This window comes from Schistocerca serialis, chromosome 9 (assembly GCF_023864345.2).
Source record: "Schistocerca serialis cubense isolate TAMUIC-IGC-003099 chromosome 9, iqSchSeri2.2, whole genome shotgun sequence".
NCBI classification, from domain to species: Eukaryota; Metazoa; Arthropoda; class Insecta; order Orthoptera; family Acrididae; genus Schistocerca; species Schistocerca serialis.
Genome location: NC_064646.1, coordinates 194033129 through 194053210, shown reverse-complemented (window position 1 = coordinate 194053210; position 20082 = coordinate 194033129). Strand labels below are relative to the sequence as shown.

At 44.4% G+C, this 20082-nt stretch overlaps 1 protein-coding gene and 1 non-coding gene across 2 annotated transcripts in view; both read left to right on the top strand.

Annotated features, from left to right (window-relative positions):
* Positions 1-2708: 2708 nt before the first annotated feature.
* LOC126419020 (lysosome membrane protein 2-like) overlaps positions 2709-20082 on the top strand; it is a 415667-nt gene continuing 398293 nt past the window's right edge. The window contains exon 1 of the mRNA XM_050086076.1: positions 2709-2900. Coding sequence (XP_049942033.1) covers positions 2789-2900 — 112 coding nt within the window. The 5' untranslated portion in view covers positions 2709-2788. The remainder of the gene's footprint in view (positions 2901-20082) is intronic.
* Positions 8038-8111, top strand: Trnat-ugu (transfer RNA threonine (anticodon UGU)). Its single transcript has one exon. It is a non-coding gene; the product is annotated as a tRNA-Thr (tRNA).

Genomic DNA, 20082 nt, shown 5'->3' with positions numbered 1-20082 from the left:
AGTAACATCAACATCGTTTCCGCTTCCGACTAAACAATCGAAACATATATTCAGCAACAAGGTTAGGACAGGAAGTACGAGGGTTGGAACTTAAATAGAGGCAACTATTTCTTCACAACCGATACAAAAGAGTTACATGTTAGCACCTGTTTCTGCCCTTAAAAGTACTCACCAGCGTTGTGTAGAACCCGCTGCCAGCGATGTGGATAGCGCAGTGTACCGTTAGCAGAGCCTGTTCTGTTGATGGTGCGAATGGAGCGGTCTACTGACTGTCGAATCTCTGGAACAGTTCTGAAGCGAATACCACGAAGTGGTTCCTTCATCTTCGGAATTCAATCGAAGTCACAAGGACTTAAGTCAGGAGAGTATGGTGGATGCTACAGTACTTCCCAGTACAGCTTGCGCTGTATGCGCCCGCGCATTGTCGTCCAAAATGATGGGTGGGTTGTGTAGAAAGCGTCGCCGCCTCTTTCACAAAGCTGGTCGCAGGTGATGCTCCAAAAACGAACAGTAATACTTTGCATTGACGGTCTGCCGTGGAGGAACGCAATGCGTTAAGATAACACCATCACAGTCGTACACGAGAATCACCATAACTTTCACCATACTGGGGCTCTGACGCACTTTCAACTTTAGCGACGACCCGTAATGACACCATTCGTTGGATTGGCGTTTCAGTATTGGCTCGTACGATGTGGCCCATGTCTAATCCAGTGTTACGATACGGCGTAAGAAAAGCCTCTCCGCGCTCATAGCGCTCCAAGTGCGTCTGAGCAGCGTCGTAACGCATCCACTGCTGCGTTTCCGTCATGTCATGCGGAACCCATCGTGATGCAATTTTTCGTATGCCCAGGCGTTCATTCAGGGTACGAAGCACAGTCGTATGCGCTAATCTGGTTTCGTGGGCTAGCTCACGGATCGTATGGCGTCGATCACTGTCCACTCAAATGGTTCAAATGGCTTTGAGCACTATGGGACTTAACATCTGAGGTCATCAGTCCCCTGAAACTTAGAACTACTTAAACCTAACTAACCTAAGGACATCACACACATCCATGCCCGAGGCAGGATTCGAACCTCCGACACTAGCGGTCGCGCGGTTCCAGACTGAAGCGCCTAGAGCCGCTCGGTCACAGCGGCCGGCCACAGTCCACTTACGCGGCAACAGAATACACGTCTTCTTCAGAGACGCTAGGACCACCTGCCCGATGCATCTTTGCCACAGTTTGCCGATCTTCGTTCAAGGCTTTTACCCAACGTGCTAGTGTTCTGTACGGCAATGCCTATTCCCCGCACGCCTCTTTAAGACCATGATGACACTGTAGTGCTGTACGACCTCTGGCACATTCAATCTTGATCAAACTCCGTTGTTCCCGCTTCGAAAACATAGTGACACCGTTACGTTAGACCGCTCGCTCACAAGTGACTGTTTTTCCCTCGATTGTGCGCACGCCGGTGACGCAAGGGCGAGTCCAATTGTTCGGAGGTAAGGTAGGTATGACAACATCTGCTTTCAGCGACAATAGTAGATTCCATTGCATAGTGTCTCCACAGCAGTGTTGCCACTGTTTAAGTTCCAACCCTCGTATTAATAACATTACACCAAGTCAGATCACGTTTAAGTCAAATGCAATTAGTGTAAATTGCACAATAGCATCACCTTCTGCTTCCCGTGCAGACAGATAAGACGCCGAACACAAGTCATACAAGAACAAATAAGCCTGGAGTATCACATGTTTTCACACAAACATATAACGAAAAAATTAATATATTTAATGCCCATAGCATCTGATACCTTAGAGGGCTTTGGATTTATTTTTCTCGATTTTTAATTTCCTATTGTATACTCTCCACTATTTCTCCATTTCCAGAGCAGCATCATTATGTGGTCCACAGAGATGTTCTGATACGTTAAACATCTCTTCTTCCTTCGAATGCGTCCTTCCCTTGCAAGATTTTTGACGTGAGCATACCCACGCAACAGCACCTTTATTTACATTCCATCACCTTACGATTCGCGTAACAACTTTAATAAATAGAAGGCCTGCCCTTGGTCGGTGTAATAATTTTCATGTTGATGGTCACACTCGTAACTTCAGAAGAAAAGTGAGCATAAGGACTTGCCTTTCGACCAGCGTAGTCTTATCCCTTCGAAGCAGGTGCAACCGTCTAGAGGAATTCAAGGAGCAAGGTGGTAGGGGAGGAGGAGGAGGAGACAATGGTACTCAACCCTTCAAAGTAGATAAAAACAGCAATGTCGTGAGTCGCAAATTACCTCGTTCGCAAGTGTCCGAATACCGTCTTGGAGTTCTTGGTGCACCGCACGAGACATTGCTGAATAGAGTAATTCGACTTCAATTGTGACTGTCGTACACAGGGAGACTGCTCTTTGCCACATGACGGACAAGGAATCTCAGTTTGGTAAAGCCGGGTCGTGCTCGGATTGAGACACAACTTCCGAAAAAATGCACGAGAGACACAGTGGTTGCGAGCTGTTACATGGAGATTCCGGGAACGTTTGAAACACGCGGCATGCTTCATTCATCACCAGCAACACCGTTCGGCAGGTGCCACGTGCGTAGAGACAGAACGGCGTGACGCGGAACCGTGTCGTTTTTGCCGCTGCATGCCTGGCGCATGCGCAGTCGACGCCGTGTGTTGCCGTGGCCTGGGTAGGCACGTATTTATCAGCGCTCAGTCCTCGGCGGTCAGCTGAGGGGAGCGGACGTGTGTGTTGTCGTCCCTGTGCGCGGTCCGGACTGTAGACGTTGTTTCGCGAGCCAGCAACATGTCGGAAAATCACATCACGGCGGACGGGGTGAAGTACAGCCCCGTCAGAAAGTCTGCTGACGACGAGATGAAGGAGCCATCCAGATGTTCCCCCGCAGCCCTCTATGCTGGTACGTTCGTGTTCAGCTCAGGAAAGTAATTGTTGTACAAACAATTGCAACGCTTTGCGCTGCAAAAATGGCTTTCTCGTAGTTCTCCTTGTTGTAACGTTCATAAACTAATTATTAAAACTTTTACTTAGATGGAAAGCTTCAAACTCACTGAAACTAACTTAGTTAAATAAAGAAATGTTTTCTCCTCAAGAACGTATTAAGTTTGTTGCTGAGTAGGATGCGAATGTTGCTTTCTCAATTCAGCTCATATGTATGAACATGGCGATCCTTTTGATGTTAAGTAGTCATGAATTTCCAGTCTACCATAACTGGATATTTTGTCGCGTTGTTCATTACATCGGTTGAAGATGACGAAATGTCACTGTGATTAAAAAGTGAGCAACCAGTCGCTTTTTAATTCGATAAGATTTATTGTATCATTAAAAAGTTTTCGAGCCACTGCTAGGCGCTAGGATTGTGGGAGTTAATGTATGCCTAATTTTACTTTATTTCGGCTGCTACCACGATGTTTAGTTGCACGTGGTCCAAGAAATACTCCACTCTGGCAATGAGTCTGCACCGTCTCCATAACTAGTTAGTACATCGTATCAGTTTTAAAAAAGTCGACTGGAATATTGTACCTACCGAAAACGCCAATCTGTCATATTACACTTGAGCCATGTGTTCAGAGTCCTCTGCATTTTATGACAGATCAAGGATGGAGGATTATGGTGTTTCTTCCTGTCGACGATGTCACTGGAACACGAATTAGCGTTGAGGACAGTAATCGGCCAAGTCCTTTTCAACGGTAATATCCTGGCAATCAGATTAAGCTATTCAGGAAACCTAAGTCAAATGGAAAATTTGAATAGCCATATGGGGATCCGAAGCCCAGTCCTCCCGAAAGCGAGTTGTTTTATTTAACCATTACGCCGCCTCGCTTAGTCTCTGAAATGGATGATAACTTTCGAGAATCAAAGGAGATTCTTTGAGGTACACAGTCGTGCGTGTATCACCAATAATGGCAATATTTCAGTATGACCAAATAGCCTCTAAAATTGTTATTCCACAGATGCTTCATTTTAATTTGTAAGCCCAGTCTTCAATGGTATTAGTGTTCTCCTTCGTATCCTGCGGTCTTTGTGGAATATGGCTACTGTGTCACCATCATGAATTCCATAGCAGGTTGCTGAGGTAACTTGTTACTGCTACAGTTATTACACCAACGATGTTCAAAGTTGCAACCGAATTATTCTCTAACCTGCACAGTGGTTAGAACATGGGCCACGCAGTTATGAAGAGCGGGATGCAAGGGCCCCGTCCAGCAATCGTGGTTCAGTTATCCTCCAGTTTGACTAAATCGCTGAAGATGTGTGCACGCATACTTCATTAAATAAGGCTGCAAACAAGTACTTTCTTCCCAGTTGGCAGGTTGAGAAACTGAAAGACCTTTACTGGTGTTGACTGGACGCTAGACTCGTCTTTCTTCCTTCCTTCCTTCTAAACCATTTCCCTCCGTGCTGGTACATGAATCTTCACACGAAGATAAAACTGTCGCCATTATCATTCCACAGTCGCCCTTCATGTTGTTGCTATCGCAACAGCCGACTCAGTTGACTCGAAAAGGTGAATCAAATTATTTAGGAAGAGCAGTCAGCCTGCAAGCTATCCAAATCATTACGATGGCTTTTTTGAGGCATATCAGTAAATATCAGTGGTGTAGTATTTTCTTCACTCCTTTCATTTTGACCTTACAGACATATCAGCACCAATTAACAATTTCGTGCTGTCATTATCGTTGCACAGGTCAAAATTCGTCAAGTTATTGAAATGTTACTAAAACGACTCTAACAAAACACAGTTGTCAATTTTATACCAGCACAAAATGACCCTGCTACGCTTTTTAAAACTCACTTAGCAACTGTTGTGTTGTTATACACAGCATGTGTTTTATGCCAACGGATAGGTGTACAGAAAGCCAGAATGAGTCTGACTTGGATTGCATCCCACTGTTTCGGACCACTGTTATTTGAGCATGACGCTATACCAGGTACTGATTGGTGACGTGCAGCTACGTCACAGTTTAACGATCACAAGTGACAGGTGTATTCGATCTCGCAGCCTCTGGTTTCTGGATTATTCTTTAGTATTTGGAAGGAGTGCTTTGATTTCTAATTAATGAGAGCGGTAAGAAAAGCTAGGTACATTTTCTTTTCTCTCCTGCAGTTGTTACTCATGTTCTTACGCATTTTTGTCTAATGTATCATACAGTTATACCGCCAACAATGACCTTTTTCTCTAACAGGAGACTGCGAGATCCCCACAAATTAAACTTCGCCTTTTCCCAGACAAATTACTGATAAACAAGAGAGAAAGGAAGCGTCCGTTGGTCAAGCTGTTTCCGTTTTGAAGCATACGTGTGACTAATTTTCCGTCCACATTGAATTCTGGAGATGCATTTCCATTTTATTTGGCTATATGGTTGGAGAAGATACGTAAGACTTGCCTGGGAGACTCTGCCTTGTTTAACACCTAATTCAGAAGGATCTATTCCTTCAAAATGTTCGCAAACTTTCTATAAGTATGTGTGAAATCAGGTCTATGTTTTTCGAACTGTTTCGGAGGCACCGGTAAATTTGACGTCCAACTATCACAATCGATAACCTGACAAGCACATTTCATAAGCAATACGTAGATTTTGTTTGGACACAAAGACGATGGAGCATTGTCTGGTGAGCAGGATCATTATTTATATATCGGTTTCAATTGTACCATGCCAACCATAGCTACATGGTCACTGAACGAGTCAGTACATGGTTTACGCAATAATCATTAGAAAACTTACAAAAATTAATGAAACTCGAAACTGAATTGAGAATAAAACTCGAAACTAAATTGAGAATTTTCGAATAAATTACAAATTACAGAGTAGAGTTCTCACCTGCTGCGAGGAGCTCCTGTACAGAATAGGTATGGATCACAAGGAAATCTTTCAGCTCGGATTTGACGGTTTATCAGTCAATTTTTCCCGTTCTGCTGGAAGCCTATTGGAAATGAAACGTGGTGAACAGAGTACACATTTCTGTACAATACTTAAATTATTACCCAAGTGCACATTATTTATGATTCTAATATTTGCTGAATGAAAGAATGAATGTTGCAGTTTCTTCTGATTGAGTCAGTATTCTCAACAATGCATCCCACATCTGAAAAACAGGGTACACGAAGTACGCGCGTCGACACCGCAGATCAGCCAGACAGCGCTTCTCCAGGCTAAGAATATTCTTGATGAGTAGACAGAGCTCCCCAAAAATATAACCCCATAACAGATAACGGAGTGAAAGTAAACAAACCCACGCGTTTCAGTGTCCCAGTGGAGATCATTCTTACAGTGAAGATACATATGGTAGCATTCAGTTACTACACCATATTGCGAAAGCGATACTTCCAAGAAAGCCTTCAATTTATTCTGAGTCTAACTATTTTAAATGGTCGACTCCACTGGTTGACCACTTTGGGACAAAGAAATTTCACTTTTGGAGAAGTTCGGTGCCAGAAACGGTATGCGATTCATTTTGTTGCAGTTGAGCATTAATCAGTTGTTCGAAAGCCACGAATCGATGTTATTGACTGCCTTTTCTGTTCAAATCCTTCACACTTGTAGACGATAAGATCGTGAACGGTTCCCTGGAAAACTAGGGGTTTAATTGGGATTCTAAGCTGCATATGCAGAGATCGCCAAGTTTGCACCGTAATATTTAACCCAGTTCCATCAGCATTAGAACCCTGCAATTTAGTATGATTTCCATCGTGCAGTTGATCACGGGAGGAACAGCAGCCTGAGAAATCATTTTCGGGGGTGAGGGAGACGGTGGTAAGGATAGCATACAAGGACCCTTAACTGAATGTTACATAAGTTAACAATAATACGCGCTGTTGGTTCATATGGCTCTGAGCACTATGGGACTTAACATCTGAGGTCATCAGTCCCTTAGAACTTAGAACTACTTAAACCTAACCAACCTAAAGACATCACACACACATGCATGCCCGAGGCAGGATTCGAACCTGCGACCGGAGCGGTCGCGCGGGTCCGAACTGAAGCGCCTAGAACCGCTCGGCCACTCCGGCCGGCTCGCACTGTTGGTGTATTACTGTCGATGCAGATGGTAATTACTAACAAGGTACGTTGGGTGGAAGTCAAAGTTCTTTGCCTAGTGTGTAGATAGGTTATTACAAGCAGAACATTCTCATTTGAAGGATATTGAAAGAACCATCAGAAAATTGAACTGGTATTAGACTCTAAAATAAGGAAGAAAAGGTTTCAATATCTTATGATGAGTTCAGTGAAAACAGAACACTAGCTTGGACTAAGAGAGGATGGCGCAGGAAATAGGCTGTGTCCTATTCAAAGGAAGTATACTGTCATTTGCGTTATTTAGGGAATCCATGAAAAATCTAAATCTGGTTGGAAATGCTGGGATCTGATCGTCAGTCCAAATGTTCATCCTGTCTCTTAAGTCGGCGCCGCCTCTATCAATGTTATCATAATCTAATAACACACTTTCCCAGATAGATGCTTAAAGCTTAACAGGTGATCCTGAGGACAATGTAATTGGTCTTGAGCCATCTGCTTCGCTTCAGTACGAGCAGAAGGGAACAAATTACTTGTATCAGAGTTGGCGAAAGATGATGCAAGATATATCTGGCAGTGCTGTTGCCACTTCTCAACTGTGTAGCGCAAATGGCTGCTAGCGATAAATGACGGCTTGAGGTAGACGTGCGAAGCAGTCGTGCCTAGCCCACCACACGGCGGCCAGGGATCTCGCCGACTCAGCTGGACACTGATGTGACAAAAGTCGTGGGATACCTATTAGTATATATGAAGATGGTACCTGTTCTTTCAGACATGTCCGAAAGAACAGATACCATCTTCATATATATACAGCTAAGGCTCACCGGCCATTTGACCATCTTCTTCTGTGTGGATGCACCAACAGTGCCCGAACTCTTACAGGAATCGGCAGTAAAGCCGCCAGTAATGAGTATAATGGGCAGAGGCACTATGAATATAGTGTGGGACAATAAGTTGAGAATGTGGGTCTCACGGGAGGCGTGCCAGAGATAAGTCCCTGCAGTCGCACTATCCTCTGTGTCCTCGGTGGCTCAGATGGATAGAGCGTCTGCCATGTAAGCAGGAGATCCCGGGTTCGAGTCCCGGTCGGGGCATACAGTTTCAACTGACCCCGTTGACTTATATCAACGCCTGTATGCAGCTAAGGGTATTCATTTCGTTGTAATTTCATTCCTATTAGTATCGAACCTCCTTTTACCCGGCTTAGTGCTGCAACTCGACGTGGCATGGACAAACCAACCGTTGGAAGTCCTTGCACATGCACTGAGCCGTGCTGCCTCTACAATCGTCCATAATTGTGAAAGTACCACCGGTGCGTGATTTTGTATACGAACTGTCCTCGCGACTATGTCCAATAAATGTTAGATGGGACTCATATCGGGCGATCCGGGTGAGCAAATCATCCGCTCGAAATGTCCAGAATGTTCTTTAAACCAATCGCGAGAAACTGTGGCATGATGACATTATACATAGTTACCCTCCATGAATGGCATCAGATGGTCTCCGAGTAGCCGAACAAAACCATTTCCAGGCAATGATCGGTTCAGTTGTACCAGAGGACGCAGTCTATTCCGTGTAAACACAGCCGTCATCATTATGGAGCCATCACCAGCTTGAACAGTGCCTCGTTGGCAATTTGGGTCCATGGGCTCGTGGGATCTGCTCCACATTCGAACCCTACCATCACCTCTTAACAACTGAAATCGGGGCTCATGTGACGAGGCCACGGTTTTCCAGTCGTCTAGGGCCCAACCGATATGGTCACGGGCCCAGAAGTAGCGCTGCAGACGATGTGCTGTTATCAAAAGTCCTCGCATCGGTCGTCCGCTGCCACAGCCCATTAATGCCACATTTTGCCGCACTGTCGTAACAGATACGCTCGTACGTCCTATATTGATTTATGCGGATATCTCACGCAGCCTTGCTTGTCTGTTAACACTGAATATTCTACGTAAACGCTGCTGCTCTCGGTCGTTAAGTGAAGTCCGTCGACCACTGCGTTGTCCGTGGTGAGGGTTAATGTCTGAAATTGGGTATCTCGGTTCACTCTTGACACTGTGGATCTCGGAATACTAAATTTCCTAATTACTTCGAAATGGAATGTCCCATGCGTCTAGCTCCAACTACTATTCCGTGTTTAAAGTCTTAATTTCCACTGTGCGGCCATAATCACATCGGAAACCTTTTCATGTGAGTATAAATGACAGCTCCGACAATGCACTGCCTTCTTAAACCGTGCGTATGAGACTCTAGCGTCATCTGTGTTTTTGCATATCGCTACCCCCACGACTTCTGTCTCACAGAGATTCAAACGAAGTCGTTATGTAAATGATGAAACCAGCAGGAAATGCGAGAATTACATCTCCTGCCGACGCGCGACCTACTTCTTGCTGCCGACTTGTACTGGAAAGACAGCCCAGTTTAGTGGCCTCATCTGTTGAATGGTTGATATCACGATGACCTCGAACCCAACGCCACGTGGATTTAGCAGTATCAGTTTAGAGCGCCAGACCATGCCTGTCGGGTTAAGCTTCGTCTCCCAGCTGTCAATGTTAAGATATTTTGTTGCTTACAGCGATTCTGACATTATCACTCATCTTGTACATTATTTCGTCTTCATCTTCCACAACTTTTGTGGAATAACGGCACGAGCACGGAAACAAGTGCTCATGAAAGTCATAGGTGGTGCCGTACGTCGAAATCTACTTTAAATAGATGCGCTACTCAACAATAGCGTACGTAGAGTCTGGTTAGAATCTCGAGGTAGATCACGCATCAGATTCCTGTACGTAGCACTTCGACTGGCAGTCGTCGAAATATTGTAAAAAAGGAAAGCTCGACTGCTAAATAACCAATAATGTGTCATATTTACAAAACTCGTTAGCCATGTCGTTAGGTGAATACTGTATATCAGTGTCACTTCTCCCAGAATGAACCATTTGCATAATTACTAGGGCCTGGATTTAATGGCAAGTCATATTTTTTTTTCTGAACTATAGGGCGAATTTTAGAATAATTTATACACAAATCTAGGCATTTTAATGTCGTAAAATGTATTTTGATTGTGCATCGTCATATTTCAACAAATTTTGGTAATAGGTCATATTGCGGCTAACTTTTAATATAATAGGTCATATTTCCGTCAACTTTTGCCAAAAATGCATATACCGTTTTTCTCGTATCTTACGGGACACACGACTAAGAAAAGGAATATCTTGCTCACGAGACAATATTTAACGTGTTATTATGAAAGACAGACAGGTAAATTAGTACACAGCTTTATTTCTCAGGACTGTAGTAGAAAATCGGTGTACCACAACAGTCGTTTCGCGTTGCGCAGAGTCGACTATAGTCTCTCAGAGCCAACAAAGGCGTCTTCTACCGTAATAATCATACCGTAATAACATGCCTAAAGTAAAGTGCTCCGACAGCGTGAAGTTGCGAGGATATGTTCGAGAATTTAGGGAGAAGTTCTTTAGTATTGAGGGAAAATATTATTTTGTAAACTGTGTGAAATTAAAGTTACTGCAGAAAAGCGCTTTAATGTGCAACAACACTGTAATACCGCTAAACACAGCAGCTGTGTGAAACGAAGTGCTGAAAATAAGAGCAGGCAAACGCTGTTATTTGAACAGACAGGGCCGGCCGAAGTGGCCGTGCGGTTAAAGGCGCTGCAGTCTGGAACCGCAAGACCGCTACGGTCGCAGGTTCGAATCCTGCCTCGGGCCTGGATGTTTGTGATGTCCTTAGGTTAGTTAGGTTTAACTCGTTCTAAGTTCTAGGGGACTAATGACCTCAGCAGTTGAGTCCCATAGTGCTCAGAGCCATTTTTTGAACAGACAGGTAAATCGTCAACCGTGCAATCATTCTGCAAGGATTTGTGTGAGATGATGGTGTCCTGCAACATCCCATTGGAAACGGTGAAGAATCCTCGCTTCAGACGGTTCTTGGAGAAGTATACAACACATCCAGTTCCAGATGCATCTACACTGAGAAAGAACTATTTATCCGTATGCTCCAATGATGCGCTCAACAAAATACGAATTGCTATTGCTGAGCAAAAGATCTGGCTGTCGATAGATGAAACTACGGATGTTAGTGGGCGATATATTGCAAATGTTGTTGTTGGTGCTCTAAAAGTTGATGGCCCTGGAGATATGTTCCTACTACCGTGTGAAGCTCTCGATAGAGTAAACAATTTGACGACTGCTTTTTTTTGTTTGACAACTCTCTGAAGCTACTGTGGCCGGATGGTGTGAAAAAAGACAATGTTTTGCTGCTTGTAACAGATGTTGCTTCATATGTGGCTAAAGCAGCCGAAGGGCTTCAGATTCTCTACCCCATTATGGTGTACGCCACTTTCCTTGCACATGCGTTGCGCAGAGTTGCCGAAGAGGTGCGATCAAATTACCCTGACGTGGTGCAAATTAGCCACAAACCCTACAGAAAGAAAGAACTATACTTACAGTATTTTGAGAAGTGGATTTTGTATTACTTTATGGTGGATAAAAAATTAAATAAACAAACAAGAATGCTTTAAATAAACTTCTATTAAGTCATATTTTATTTTTAAGATCAAGTTTTAGGTCATAAATGCTTACATATTTCACTGTTTTTAGGTAATTAAAATCCGGGCCCTAATAATTACGGATGTGGATTTAAACTCCTAATTTCGACACGTGTTCAGGAGAACCAGTGCCTAAATCACAAGTCGTCGAGTGTCAGATTCTCGGTAGGTTTCTTACGCTCCATGAAAAAAGTCCTAACATGCTTTTCTCGAAAGATTATCGATTATTGCCACCCCGATGACGAAATGTTACTCACCTCTACAGTGAACGAAAGCTAATATCTAACCCTACATTACATACATACTCCGCAAGCCACCGTATGCTGCGTGGCGGAGGGTATCGCACACCACTACTAGACAATTCCCTTCCTGTTCCACTCTCAAATAAAGCTAGGGAAGACGACTGTCTATATGGCTTCGAACGAGTCATAATCTCTTTAATATTTTCGTGGTCCTTACACGAAATGTACTTTGGCGGCTGTAGAATCTTTCTGCAGTCAGCCTCAAAAGCCGGTTCTCTAAATTTTCTCAGTAGTGCTACTCTAAAAGAACGTCACCTTCCCTCCACAGAGTCCCATTTGAGTTCCCGAAGCATCTCCAGTAGCAGTTTGCCCCCCCCCCCCCACCCCATCCTTTAAACCAACCAAACAGTACAGAACAATGGGTCGTACTAGTGTTCTGTATTCGATCCGCCTTACAGATCAATCACACTTAACTAAAATTCTTCACCGAGCGAAGTGGCGCAGTGGTTAGCACACTGGACTCGCATTCGGGAGGACGACGGTTCAATCCCGCACCCGGCTAGCCTGATTTGGGTTTTCCGTGATTTCCCTAAATCGCTCCAGGCAAATGCCGGGATGGTTCCTTTGAAAGGGCACGGCCGATTTCCTTCCCCTTCCTTCCCTAATCCGATGAGACCGATGACCTCGCTGTTTGGTCTCTTCCCCAAAACAATCCAATCCAATCCTAAAATTCTTCCAATAAACCGAAGTCGACCATGCACTTTCTCTACTACAATCCTTAGCTGCTAATTCCACTTCATATCGACCTATTTAATTGACGTAGCTGTGTTAAGCAGCACACCACTAATGCTGCACTTTAACATGATTGATTTGTTTTCCCTACTCATCTGCATTAATTTACATATTTCTGCATTTAGAGCTATCTGTTAGTTATCAAACCAACTCGAAATATGTCATCTTGAATCCTTCTACACGATAGCATCATCAGCAAACAGCCGCAGAATGTTGCTTACCCCTTCTGCCAAAACGGTCTTCCCACACTTCCCTGGGGCACTCTTGACAATACTCGTGCTTCTGATGAACACTCGCCTTCGAGGACAGCATACTGGGTTCCATTGCTAAAGAAGTCTTGGAGCCACTCACTTCTCGGAGCCTATTCGTATGCTTGTACCTTCGTTACCAGTGAGCAGTTTGGCACCGTGCCAAATGCTTTACGGAAATCTAGGAATATTGGATTTGTGTGTTGTCCTTCATCCATGGTTTGCAGGATATCATGTGGGAAAAGGACAAGCTGAGTTGCGCAGAAGCCATGCATTCTAAATCTGTGCTGATTTGTGGACAGCAGCTTTTCCCTCTCAAGGATATTTACAATATTAGAACTGAGAATATATTAAAGGATTCTGCAGCAAAACTAGTGTTAAAGATATTCCTTTCTCCGTTCCACACCAGCCCAATCTACTATCGGTTGCTTCTTGCTTCGTTAAATTATTTAAAGCTCTAAATTTGCTGACTTTTGGCAACAAGTATAAAAATGCGAGAAAGAAATAAGTGCAGTATAAAAATAATTAGCTATAAACATTGAAATGCAGTGCAATGCTATTTGATATTATTTACAAAAATCAGAAAATACTGTAGTTAGAAAAGTCGGCACTGGGCGAGATGGAACTTGGGATACTGGACTCTGATTCAAAAGAATAGTAGCTCAGATCCGCATCCTTCCGTCCAGATTTAGGTTATCTCTAGTTTTCAGATGGCGGAATGCTTTCTTGGGTAATGACATGGCCGTTTTCCTTCCTAGTCCTTGTCCTATTATATCATGTTCTCCACAGCAAGTGACGTCTACAGGACGTTAAACCCTAATCTTCCTCCTTTGTTCAAAATGGGTTTTAACTGGTGATACGCACAGATGTGAATAGTTGTCTGGAGATACCGCGACATTATATATATATATATATATATACTGACGATGGCAGTTGTTTATTAAAGTGTTCCACCCTCCAGGATGCCCCATATATTTTAGTTGTGTTAGACGAACTATTGTCGTGGACAAGTAGCAGCTCTTAAGGGTCTGTACATTGCAGATGGTTGGGAAGTTCCTCGGAAGTGCGTCTGCGCAGTGATGTAACTGCGGTATGGCTGTCGGGGCGCGTGCGCTGGGCGCCGTCTCCCTGAGGGCGCAGTTTTGAGACAGTGAGACAGGCGAAAAAAGTGGAGGTCGAGTTATTCTGAATAAACCGGGAAATTGTATGAACGGTGCGATGGGCAGCTAACATTTTTATAGAGCTTTTCGAACAAACGACTTTAAGTAATGTGGAACTATAACCACCTTGTGGCTCTATGTGGATGACAACTTTGCTCTATGGAGCACAACAGAAAAGAGCTTCATAAATTACATGACTTTCCGAACATCATTTATACGAAAATCAGCATCGCCATGGAGATGGAGAGTGAGGTGTACCTCCTGTTTTTAGATGTGTAGTGCTACAGAAGACCTGACAATACTCCAGAGCACAGAGTTTATAGGAAACCTGCCAATACAAACAAGTATCTAGCGTCCTTTTCGCACCTTTACCAAGCAAAGAAGCCAGCTGCTCCGAGCACTCTGTGTACATTCAGCATCGGTGACAGTGAGAGCTTGCGATCAAAACTGTGTTTCCTTTGGTAAACATTGATTGCCAACTGCTGAATTACCGTTCTATAAATGGTACCTTGAAACGAAGCAGTAGTAGTAATAATAAAACAAACAAGAACAACTAAGAACTTACTGCTCATTCTGAGAGTTTACCGTCCCTTTCTAAATTGACAGCATATACAGAGTGCCTCGGAATAATGTTTCATGGACTACGTTTTTGAGTCAACACACAACACTTCTTACAATGAAATACGGGCGTGACTGAACGTCTCTCTCTCTCTCTCTCCCTCCCTCCCTCCCTCCCTCCCTCCCTCCCTCCCTCCCTCCCTCCATCCCTAGTTTTTTCGTAGAAGGTATCCGTTTGTTACTTTTGGATTTATAAGTCGTGACGTTGCGTATATTTCGCACGCTCGTGGTAGCGGCTGAGTATACACTAACAATCATCAACGTTGCTACGCAGGCAAGTAATTCTGAGTAAAGGCACTATGCTGGGTTGCAACAACTTACTTACGCGGTCAACACACACGACTAGTCCAAAAATGCGCGTGGTTTGTTTAAAACTGTAGTTAATGCCTGATAAATAAATATTGTTGCAGAGAGAGAGAGACACGATATAATCACCTAAGTAGCTGCACTATTATTCTCAAAGGTACGTGAATTCTTTGTTAAAAAAAATGGTTCAAATGCCTCCGAGCACTATGGGACTTAACTTCTCAGGTAATCAGTCCCCTAGAACTTAGAACTACTTAAACCTAACTAACCTAAGGACATCACACACATCCAAGCCCGAGGCAGGATTCGAACCTGCGACCTTAGCGGCCGCGCGGTTCCAGACAGTAGCGCCTAGAACCACTCGGCCACCCCGGCCGGCTCTTTGTTAAACACTGACCTTTTAACTGCTAATTATGATTTGAATAATGCGGCGGTGAAAACCAGATATTTTACCTGTCGGCAATTTACTCATAAGCAAGCCTCAGCCTCGTATTATTATTTATTGTCTTGGGGTTTGTCGTGTATATTTAATGAAAACTTTTCTGCAAAAAACATTTTCCTTTCCTGATAGAAAAATATTGAAATTATTTTTCTTGTTATCTTGTGGGTGGAGCCCGAAAATCCTGTGATTAATTATATTTCATAAAATGGCTGCCAATGCACCATTACAACAAAAGACTGGCAGAGGGCCAATGATAATAACTTGAATTTTATCAATAATTTTTTCCATTTAATTTTATTCATGTGGAGGTAGAGGTACGAAATGAGATTAAAAGTACAAATACTTTTTATGCATGTATTGTGAAAAAATCTTAAAACAATTAACATATTCGTGAGTTCGGAAGCAACCTCGTAAAAAAGCGTCTAGTACGTTAGAGGGCTGACACCAATGTGATAATTTTATTCACCCAAGTCTTTGGCCCATACTAACATAGAAATTCCATGACTATATCAAGTCTTTGTTATTCGTTACACAAATACATTTGTTATTAATATTTTTATGTTCAAAACCGGTAATGGTGTAGACCTTTCTCGTTCCAAAATAATATTTTGTCATTGATAGCACATTTACATACTTAAACATGCACATTTTTATTCGTTATTGACACAGTTCACTTCTGGTGATCACAACATGTTACTACGGTTTTTAGAATGCTTTCCAGGCGACAGTACTTTCCTCACTGCAGGGGTACATGAAATGATATATGGCTGTGGCAAAGTACACAGGATGTTCTGAAACTGTTTGCTCAGATTAATACAGGAAGTAGAGATTCAAAAAAATGGCTCCGAGCACTATGGGACTCAACAGCTGTGGTCATCAGTCCCCTAGAACTTAGAACTATTTAAACCTAACTAACCTAAGGACATCACACACATCCATGCCCGAGGCAGGATTCGAACCTGCGACCGTAGCAGTCGCACGGTTCCGGACTGCGCGCCTAGAACCGCGAGACCACCGCGGCCGGCCAGGAAGTAGAGAACATCAAAACAAATATACAATATCAAAGAACGTTTGCACTTCCCCAGTTCCCAGAACTACTGGAGATAGACGTTGGATGTGGATATTGTATCACTGACACAGGTCCCTTTGACTGTTCAGAGACGTCACTAAGCCCGCCCAAAGATGTAAACAACCATGCATGAACAGAGCCTATTAGAGGGAGGGGGTCCGAGAGCCAATCAGTTCCTGTCATTCCACCAGGAAGGAGGTACACGGCTCGTGTTGTTTGTAGTTGAACCATGCCTAGATGGTCAATACCGCGCCTCGATCACGTCGGCACTGTTACTTTGTGCCAGGAAGGGCTCCCAACAAGGGAAGTGTCCAGGTGTCTCAGAGTAAATCAAAGCGATGTTGTTCGGACTGTCGATGGCATTCCTCGCTCAGGCCATCCAAAGGCTACTACTGCAGTGGATAACCACTACGTACGGATTATGGCTCGGAAGAACCCTGACAACAACGTCACCATGTTGAATAATGCTTTTCGTGCAGCCACAGGACGTCCTGTTAAGACTCAAACTGTGCGCAATAGGCTGCATGATGTGCAACTTCACTCCCTACGTCCATGGCGAGGTCCATCTTTGGAATCGCAACACCATGCAGCGCACTGCACATGGGCCCAACAACATGAGGAATGGACCGCTCGGGATTGGCAAAGCGTTCTCTTCACCGGAGAGTGTCGCGTATGCCTTCAACCAGACAATTGTCGGAAACATGTTTAGAGGCAACCCGGTCAGGCTGAACGCCTTAGACACACTGTCTAGCGAGTGCAGCAAGGTGGAGGTTCCCTGCTGTGTTGGAGTGGCATTACGTGGGGCCGACGTACGCCGCTGGTGGTCATGGAAGGCACCGTAACAATTGTACGATACTTGAATGCCATCCTCCGACCGATAGTGCAACCATATCGGCAGCATATTGGCGAGGCATTCGTCTTCATGGACTAAAATTCGCGCCCCCATTGTGCACATCTTGTGAATGATTTCCTTCAGGATAATGGCATCGTTGGACTAGAGTGGCCAGCATGTTCTCCAGGCATGAACCCTATTGAACATGCCTGGGATAGATCAAAAAGGGCTGTTTACGGACGACGTGACCCACCAACCTCTCTGAAGGACCTACGCCGTATCGCCATTGATGAGTTGGAAAATCTGGAGCAACAGTGCCTTGAAGAACTTGCGGATAGTATGCCACGACGAATACAGGCATGCATCAATGCAAGCTTATAGTTGGGACACTCCCAGGAGATGCTCGAAAGCGCGACCTTTGGTCGGTATGCACGCAGAGAATCGTCGGCACATTGACTGTCGTGTCCGTTCGAAGTTTCCTGGCATGTCCGCAATGGTGCCAGCAGCGATGACAATTCTAGCGACGGGGTTTTCCTCTGTCTCCAGAATGGTTTCATACACCAGGTGCTTCATACGTCCTCAGAGTAAGAAATCCAGACACTTGAGATCAGGTGAACCGGGAGACCACGCCGCGGGACCATATCGGGCGATCCGTCGATTTCCGAAGGCGGCTCTCAAACAGTTTCTCTTAGCAGTGCTGAAATGGGCTGACGCCCCATCGTGCTGAAAGGACATCCTTTGTCTAATATTCAGAGTTACATCCTCCACCAGTTCTGGCAACATACGTTCCACAAAGATGCAATATCTCCGTCCGCTGAGGCGAAATGGAAAAATGTGATATCCAGTCAACGTATCTCCGAGAATGCCGGCCTCCACATCAACTAGTCGTTGTTTATGAGCACGAGGTCGAGTACCTCGTGGATTCACATGTGACAAAACTATTGAATTGTGGATACTGAAACAGCCTTCAGGACTAAACAAAGCCACGTCAGTGTACAGAACCTCGGCCAGATGTAATGTGTGGAGGACAGCCTGTTGTAAAAACCGTTGTGCGGACTGCACGCGTTGGGGAAAATCTTCAGATGCTATAGCTGCCACGCGTTGGAGATTGATGGGAAGAAGCTGCTTGTCGTGTAACATATCCCACACTAGGCTGTGCATAACGCCAAGGATGTGTGTAATACGCCGTGTATTTTAAGATGGAGTTTCTTCAGTATCTAGCAGAATCTCGTCTTCCACTTCGGTAGTTCGCACTGTTCCATTCTGACCTGCATCATGCATACTTGCTCACGGAATGTGCCTGTTTGCCGACGTCCGATTGTTTGGTGTTGTAGAACCAGTCAGTTGGGAAGGTGCCGTCAATACTCTCTCACTGCAGCTCGTCCATTTCCGTTCACAGACCTGTAACCAGATGCATGTCAGCCATTTTAGCGTACTTAAACCGGTCCATGTACACTGTCGTCACATGGTGTTGAAGACTGCGGCTAAATCTCTGAGTTTACAAGAAATCAGTGACTGTCACATGGCGGTGGTGCTTGCGAGTGAATCAGCGAGTTTCCAATAAGACCTCAGAGCTAATCATTCCTACACAGAGCGGTTTTCAGTGTACATTCTCTGTCAAAATCACTCCAATCCATAACTACCGCGGTTGCACTATTACAGAAACAGTAATACATCTGTAGATACAGAAAAAGCAGTGCTGGTTGCACAAGATAGGTTTTTTCAATCTTCACACTTGACGCGTTTCGCCATTTCTAGGCATCATTCAACAGTCTGGGGGAAATCAGAAACTGGTATAAGTATAAATTGCTATTAACGACAATAATAAATAAACAAAAAAATGGCTCTGAGCACTATGGGACTCAACTGCTGAGGTCATTAGTCCCCTAGAACTCAGAACTAGTTAAACCTAACAAACCTAGGGACAGCACAAACATACATGCCCGAGGCAGGATTCGAACCTGCGACCGTAGCGGTCTTGCGGTTCCAGACTGCAGCGCCTTTAACCGCACGGCCACTTCGGCTGGCAATAAATAAACAAATTAAAAATAACAGAAGGAAGACAAATATCGATTGGAGTATGGAGCACAGAGTTCATATGAAACAACGAAGCTATAAGCAACGTTACAATTTCTAGCTGTTTCTTTACTCTTATTGGTGCCCATTCGTTGGCCAAAGATGTATTAGCCTACACATATGTTGGTGTTTTTTGCACTAGTGAGTTTTTTCTGCTGACTGAAATTGCCTGTTTGCCTCAGTTAGATACCCCCTGTCGTTACCTTTTTTCGTGTTGAGAGGGGAGGGGAGGGGGGAGAGGGAGAGGGAGAAACGGTGCTAGTGCACAGCTTTCCTCTATGGAATAGCACTAGGGGAAGTGGAAAGGGGGGGGGGCGGCGGGTGTCTAGCTTATCGTCCCCATCCGACAGACAGCCGACGTGGTTTCAGTTCGTGGGGCATTGGGGAAGGTTAGGAATGTAATCCTGGAAACTGGCAACCGTTCACTGTTCACCACCGCCCACCCCCTTTTTGCTGATCAAATACTGGCTCTGGAAGCTTCTTCGACCAGCTGCATTCGATCAGACTGCTTGCGAGATTACCGAGTTAGCGCCTTCTGATACGGAGACTGTACCACGTGAACCTAGCTAAACTGAAATCTACGTTCTCAAGATGAAAGCAGTTTTTAGCTGCAATTTTATATATTTTAAGGAACACGCGTTTCGCTGAAGGTAGCGCTTCTGGTGATTTAACACCTATGCTCCGCAGCCTTGCGGTGTACCGCAAAGGGTTCA